We start from the raw sequence: 6,493 nt of genomic DNA, 5'->3' as shown, positions 1-6,493 counted from the left end.
CAATGGCAACGGCCAACAGGTGCCGAGGCGTGCGCAAAGCGACGCACCCTCTCGATTGGTTGATGGGGATGTCGAAGTAGGCCGACAGATAGCGTGCGGTGATCTGCCATCCACCGGAAGGGGCGAGAGGCTGTCAGTGCTGGCACACTCTTGCGTGCGTGCGTGCGTGCGTGCGTGCGTGCGCGCGGGATTTTGCAAGGTGGAGATATTTGGCGCACAGGTTGCTTATCCTGGTTGACCCACTGGTCCAGGTGCTCGAGCACACGTGGCTCCACTTGGGAGGAGGCCATGTCGCGGGGCAAGAGAGGAGGGACAGAGAAGGAGGGAAATGAAGGGAGGGGGAGAGAAAGAATAAGGCCGTAGGGAGGGCGCGTCAGAGGGAAGGGAGAAGGAGAGAGCAAGCTCGTGTGCCTCCCATCTGGTCTCAGACAAGGTGGATCCCTTTCGAGCCCCCTGCCCCGGGGCCGGTCCGGGGGAGATCGGTCAGCCTGCCTCGGCCTGCTGTACCCGCCCGCCCGCCCGCCCGCCCGCCCGCCCCCCCTAGCCGTGTCCCCTGTGCAAAGGGGGGGGGGGGCCGCCAGCCGGGGTGCGGGTGTCCCCTCTCGGTCGAGTTTAAATTGCCCGGCGCCACCGGAGGCAGATCGTAACTGCCAGCGGGGCGTCAAAAGTGAAAAGCCATAAATACCTTTGTTTCGAACTCCCAACTAACATAGTCTAGTGGTATGATTCTCGCTTTGGGTGCGAGAGGTCCCGGGTTCGATTCCCGGTGTTCCCCGATTTTTGGGCCCCGGTGTTAACGTCCTCCAAGGGCCCGACGTCGTCAGCAAAAAAGAGCAAACGCAAGGCGGTAGAGGTATATTATGCTGGGGCGCCTCCGGGGACATCGTGCGTGCAGGGACAGCGGGGGAGAGGTGGGGGGGGAGCTGCTCGCAGTCAGGAACAAGTGCTCCGCCCCCCTCCCCCCCGGGCGCCGACAACTGGGCCGGGGCGGGGAGCGATAGAGGCGCATTTTGCGCAAGCCACGTTTTCGCCCAGGGGGGCCAGGCTGTGGGTGTTGTTTTCCGGCCCTGGCCGAAGCCCCGTGCGGTGGTCAGGATTGGGGCAAGGGAACCGTGTAGCTGGGGGGGGGGGGCGCGCGCGCTCGCGCGCGTGGATCTGGGCCTTATCCCCCCTCGCTCGGCATGCATGGGGAGTACTGCCGGGCATGACAGGGCCCTGGGCGTTGGAGGCCGTGGGGGGGGGTACAGGTTGGCTGGAGGCCGGGCGCACATCGGCGGCCGCCGGCCTGCGTGAAAGCCGGATCTATTGTGCCAGGGCACATGCTCCGGTCGCCACCAGCGCATGGGCCGTGCGTCCGTGGGCGCCCCCTTCGGGCGGTCTTTGGGGATCCGCCACCGGGCGGGGGGGGGGGGGTGGAGGCGGGGCAGGGCAGGACAACCTCCAACCCCGGTTCTCTGACGGCTGGGGGGGGGGGATCCCCCAACCCTCGTCCTCCTGGCGTCCCCCCCTCCCTCTCCCCCGACAGCGCGAGGGCCTGCCCAGCCTGTTACCGCCAGACGTGCGGCGAGCGGGGCGGAATGGCCTGAGTCGGGACTGCCGCAACGTTGCGTGGTCAGCCCTAGCGGAGTAGACGAGATCGGTTTCACGCCGCGCGCCCCGGGGGACGATCTGATCTCCGGAGGGGGGGAGCGCCCGCCGCAGCTGGTCGCGCCGGCGCTGTTCCCAACCCCGGGACACTGGACGCCGGGTGGTCTCCATGGTATGTGTGCTCGTGCTTGACTGTGTGTGGTGGTGGTGTGTGCGTGTGTGCGTGTGTGCGTGTGTGTGTGTGTGTGTGTGGGGGGGGGTCCCTTGGCCAGTTTTTAGACCCCATCCTCGGACCGCGAGGGCGCCAGGCGACGAGGCCGCCAGATGACTCGGGTGATTTCTTTGCTCGATTCGCCTTCCCTTTCTCCCCTCTCCCTCCTCCCCCTCCCCCCCCCTCCCCTGCCCAACGCCCCTGCATACGGGCACGCGGTGACATGTTTTCCTCCGTTCTGTCTCTGGCTACCCGGTCCGCTGGCGCGAGTGTCCGCACCGGCTTCGCGGCCCGCTCCTCGCTCATGCGGTCCTTCGCCAGCGAGGCCCAGGACCCCCGTCTCACCGAGGTATGCGCCATCTCCGCCCTGTCCCTCTCCCCCTCCGGTGGGCGAGGTTGCGTGTCTCCCCGCGGGCTTCCCTTCTCACCGTTCATTCTCCCCGCCCCATCTCTGCCCTGCAGGAGCGCTTTTCCGACACGGCCGATGTGGTCATTGTTGGCGGTGGCCCGGCCGGTCTCTCGGCCGCTATCCGCCTGAAGCAGCTTGCCCAGGAGTCCGGCAAGGACCTGCGCGTGTGCCTCTTCGAGAAGGGCGGCGAGGTCGGCGCCCACATTCTCTCGGGTGCTGTCTTCGAGCCGACCGCTCTCAATGAGCTGATCCCCGACTGGAAGGCCAAGGGGGTACGTGTGAAGGCCGCCCTTCCCTCGGGCTTGCTTGGCCATGGTCCTCCCCAGTTGCTGAGCTGCTACCTTTGCTGACACCCGGCCCCCCTGCCCCCCATCAGGCTCCTCTCAATACCCCGGTCACCAGTGACCACATGTACTTCATGACCGACAACAACAAGTTCCCCCTGCCCCTGCCCAGCACGCTGGACAACCACGGGAACTACATCATCTCCCTGGGCAACCTGACTCGCTGGCTTGGCGAGCAGGCCGAGGAGCTCGGTGTCGAGATCTACCCCGGGTTTGCCGCCTCCGAGGTCCTGTATGACGAGACTGGCACCGGCATCCGGGGCATTGCCACCAACGATGTGGGCATCGGCAAGGATGGCAAGCCGAAGGACAACTTCCAGCGCGGCATGGAGTTCCGCGCCCGTGCGACCCTCATCTCCGAGGGCTGCCATGGCAGCCTGTCCAAGCAGCTCATTCGCAACTTCGACCTGCGCAAGGACGCCCAGCCGCAGACCTACGGCATTGGTCTGAAGGAGGTGCGCGTCTTGCTTTTTTTTTTCCCCCCCTTCCTCCCCCTATCTGCCCGCTGTCCCTGGCGCCCCATGCGCCCCTCCCTTGTTGGTCATGGTCACCCCTCGGCCTCCCCCGTTCTGACCACTTGTCCTCCCCCCCCACGCCCCCGCCCCCCTCATCCGCACGTCTCATCCTATCCATAGATTTGGGAGATCGACCCGGCCAAGCACGAGCTCGGCAAGGTGGTCCACGCCTCGGGCTTCCCCCTGTCCAATGACACCTACGGCGGGTCCTTCATGTACCATGGCGAGAACAACACCGTCTCCCTGGGCCTGGTGGTCGGCCTGGACTATGAGAATCCCTACCTGTCGCCGTACAAGGAGTTCCAGCGTATGAAGCTGCACCCGCTCTTCCGCGAGGTCCTCGAGGGCGGCCGGTGCGTCATGTACGGCGCACGCGCCCTCAATGAGGGCGGCATTCAGTCCCTGCCGAAGCTGCACTTCCCTGGTGGCATGCTGCTTGGCTGCTCGGCCGGCTTCCTCAACATGGCCAAGATCAAGGGCTCGCACACGGCCATGAAGAGTGGCATGCTGGCGGCCGAGTCGGTTTTCGAGGTCCTGGACCAGGAGTCCCCGATTGAGGAGGGCGCCGAGGACACCCAGCCCCCGCGCGACTTCTCCCTCTACGCCGACAAGGTTCGCAAGTCCTGGCTCTGGGACGAGCTGTACGCCATCCGCAATGTGCGCCCCGGTTTCTCGCACCTCGGCGGCCTGGCCGGCATGGTCTGGGCCGGGACCACGCTCATGGTCACCGGCGGTGCCGAGCCCTTCACCCTCCCGCACCCGGGGCCGGACCATGCGCATCTGAAGCCGGCCAAGGACTGCCAGCCCATCGAGTACCCCAAGGCCGACGGGGTGCTGACCTTCGACCTGCTGGAGAACCTCATGCGCTCTGGCACCAATCACGAGCATGACCAGCCCTCGCACCTGACCCTCAAGAACGCCAATGTCCCGGTGGATGTCAACCTCCGGGTGTATGGCGGCCCGGAGGCCCGGTTCTGCCCGGCTGGCGTTTATGAGTTTGTCGATGTGGATCCTGCCAGCCCGGAGCCCCTGACCAAGGCCGAGCGCGAGTTCGGCAAGCGCCTGCAGATCAACGCCCAGAACTGCCTCCATTGCAAGACCTGCGACATCAAGGACCCGAGCCAGAACATCAACTGGGTCGTGCCCGAGGGCGGTGGTGGCCCGGCGTACACCAACTCCTAAAGGGGCCCGACGAAGGGGGCCCACCGGCGTCTGGGGGGGGGGGGGGGCGTGACACTGCATCGCCGTACACTTCCGGCCTTCGGGAACGGTGGCGTGTGGTGTATGTCTCTCCTCCATGGCCTTTGCGGGCTGAGAGCTTTCCCCTTCCTTCACATGCACACGCACACTGCCTGACGTATGTGCGCCTGTGCGCCTGTGCGCCTATGCGCCTGTGCGCCTGTGTGTGTGCGTGCGTGCGTGCACACATGTGCTGGGGTTTCTTCTTCTTCTTTTTTGCACACACGCGCACACGCACGCGCGCCTGCGTGCGCACAGCTCCGGCCCGAGAAAAAAACCCCCCCCCCCCCTGTGACGCGAGCGGAGGGAGATCCACATGCACCGGCGGGTCCCCCCGCCCTTCCCGTCCTTCCCCTCTGTAGACACCAAATACGATTAGCTTCTTGCATTTCCTCGGTCGACGCTCGTTTGTGCCCCGTCCCCGATGCCCTGTTGCATGTGCGTGTGTGCGTGTGTGTGTGTGTGCGGGAAATGGCAAGGAGGAGGCAAAGAGCCAAGGCAGAAAGTTGTTTGCTTTATTCGTGGGGTTTTTTGTTCGATTCCTGCGAATGGCACTTCGGCCCAGGGACGAGGGGGGAGAGGGACGCGCAGGCGAGGGCGGACATGCAAATGTGCGGAGACGCCCATGCGCGGGAGACTGAAAAGTGCGACAATCGCCGGGCCTGCCGCTGCAAGCAGGACAGAGGGGCCTCCTTCGCTGCTCCTGCTCCCCCTGGCCTCGCGTCTGGGCTGCGCTCCCTCCCGCCGCCGGAGGGGGAGGGAAACAGAGAAACACAGAAGGGGAAAGACACAGACGGAGGAGCGGCAGGGAGAGGCACAGGCAAAGACAACGGCGGCCGGGGCCCAGGCACGACGCGTTGGCAGGTGCGCTTGGAGTCGGCTTAGTTGCCGGACCCGCTGGCATTGGCACGGATGGCGGCCGCGGCCTCGGACGCGGCGCGGGCGGCCTGTTGAGCCTTCTCCGCCTCGGCGGCGGCCTTCTCCGCGGCCTCGGCGGCCATGATCCGGGCAATCAGGATGTCCAGCTCCTCGCGAGTCAGCGCACGGAAGACCGGCTTCTTGGAGACCGGATGCAGAGTGAGAACCGCGATCTCAACTGGCCAAGGCAAGCATCGGTGGGGATGAGGGCCAGTCAGCGCATGCACAGCGGGGCGGCGGCGAGGGCGGCGGCGAGGGCGAGGGCGAGGGCGAGGGCGAGGCAGGAGGGACGGAAGAGCAACAGGCAAGGGGGATACGCACGCTTCTCCGAGGTGACATTCGACGATTCGATGGTCTTGCACAGGATCTTCACCGACAGGTTGATGGCATCCTCCAGGGTCAGCTCGATGGCGTCGTCCTGCGAGGTGGCCGAGGTGTGGGTGTCGGCCCCCGGGCCGTCGGCACCATCGGCACCGGAGCCACCGCTGGGCCCGGCCAGGTGGGTCTTGAGCATGCTCTGCGCGGTTTGGGCATTGGCCCCGACGCAGGTGGCGCGCCAGGCGCCAAAGTTGCCGGCCGGATCGCTGACATACAGCTGGTACCCGTTGTTGCGGTCCCAGCCGGCATACAGCATGGACACACCGTACGGGCGCAGGCCACCGAACTGGGTGTAGCCCTGCTTCAAGTCGGCCACCCGGGTGACCAGCTGCTCGACCGGCATCGGCTCGCTGAAGGTGGCCTCGAAGTTCTGGGCCACACTCCGTGCGTAGTGCACCAGGGTGTTGGCATCGGACACGATGCCGGCCACGCACACGGCAACATGGCTGAGATAGCAAGGCGGGGGAGAGAGAGAGAGAGAGGGAAGGGAGTACGGTGCACAGGTGCATGCAAGGGCGCGCCGACAAAAGGAGCCCAGGGGGTCAGTGGGACAGACAGCGTGGGCACAGGGAGCTGAAAGGAACGCAAGCGGGCGCGCACTCGTCCAAGACATAGGTCTTCTCCAGGTCGCGAGTCTCAAGCAGCTTGCTGGACACACGGCGCTCGGCCGCCAGGACGACGCCCTCCTTGGAGACGATACCCAGAGAGGTACCGGCGTGCGAAATGGCCTCAAGGGCGTACTCTACCTGGTAGAGACGGCCTTCGAGCCGGCAGGAGGGGGGGGGAGAGATGCACAGACAAAGAGGGGGCGAGAGAAAGGGAAGGAGAATCAGAATGCGCGGGCCAACGGCGGATCTGGCGGACAGGCCCGGAGGCGGGGGGCGGAGGGCGG

The 6,493-nt window shown here is 66.1% G+C and overlaps 3 protein-coding genes and 1 non-coding gene across 4 annotated transcripts in view; 2 read left to right on the top strand and 2 right to left on the bottom strand.

Annotated features, from left to right (window-relative positions):
* H696_04865 (hypothetical protein) overlaps positions 1 to 290 on the bottom strand; it is a gene marked incomplete at both ends in the record, with an annotated part of 1,590 nt that extends 1,300 nt beyond the window's left edge. Inside the window, 2 exons of the mRNA XM_009498728.1 lie at positions 48 to 103; positions 219 to 290. Coding sequence (XP_009497003.1) covers positions 48 to 103; positions 219 to 290 — 128 coding nt within the window. The remainder of the gene's footprint in view (positions 1 to 47; positions 104 to 218) is intronic.
* Positions 291 to 703: 413 nt separating this feature from the next.
* Positions 704 to 775, top strand: H696_04864. The gene has a single exon. It is a non-coding gene; the product is annotated as a tRNA-Pro (tRNA).
* A 1,176-nt stretch (positions 776 to 1,951) lies between these two features.
* H696_04863 (electron-transferring-flavoprotein dehydrogenase) lies at positions 1,952 to 4,299 on the top strand. The gene is made up of 4 exons (XM_009498727.1): positions 1,952 to 2,147; positions 2,261 to 2,479; positions 2,584 to 3,006; positions 3,187 to 4,299. The coding sequence occupies exons 1-4, from the start codon at positions 2,022 to 2,024 to the stop codon at positions 4,246 to 4,248; spliced, it is 1,830 nt and encodes a 609-aa protein (XP_009497002.1). The 5' UTR covers positions 1,952 to 2,021; the 3' UTR covers positions 4,249 to 4,299.
* An 887-nt stretch (positions 4,300 to 5,186) lies between these two features.
* Positions 5,187 to 6,493, bottom strand: part of H696_04862 (20S proteasome subunit alpha 3) — a gene marked incomplete at both ends in the record, with an annotated part of 1,478 nt that continues 171 nt past the window's right edge. Inside the window, 3 exons of the mRNA XM_009498726.1 lie at positions 5,187 to 5,401; positions 5,545 to 6,047; positions 6,202 to 6,347. Of these exons, the coding sequence (XP_009497001.1) occupies positions 5,187 to 5,401; positions 5,545 to 6,047; positions 6,202 to 6,347 (864 nt within the window). The remainder of the gene's footprint in view (positions 5,402 to 5,544; positions 6,048 to 6,201; positions 6,348 to 6,493) is intronic.

The sequence above is a fragment of the Fonticula alba genome (assembly GCF_000388065.1).
Source record: "Fonticula alba strain ATCC 38817 unplaced genomic scaffold supercont2.8, whole genome shotgun sequence".
Lineage (NCBI taxonomy): Eukaryota > Rotosphaerida > Fonticulaceae > Fonticula > Fonticula alba.
The sequence above is the reverse complement of the archived record's forward strand: the minus strand, read 5'-3'. Positions and strand labels throughout refer to the sequence as shown.

Excerpts from the sequence above, each read along its gene's own strand:
- H696_04863 (XM_009498727.1), top strand. The coding sequence starts at position 2,022 with ATGTTTTCCTCCGTTCTGTCTCTGGCTACCCGGTCCGCTGGCGCGAGT. Across the intron at positions 2,148-2,260 it reads AGGACCCCCGTCTCACCGAG|GAGCGCTTTTCCGACACGGC; the intron begins GTATGCGCCATC and ends TCTGCCCTGCAG. Across the intron at positions 2,480-2,583 it reads CCGACTGGAAGGCCAAGGGG|GCTCCTCTCAATACCCCGGT; the intron begins GTACGTGTGAAG and ends GCCCCCCATCAG.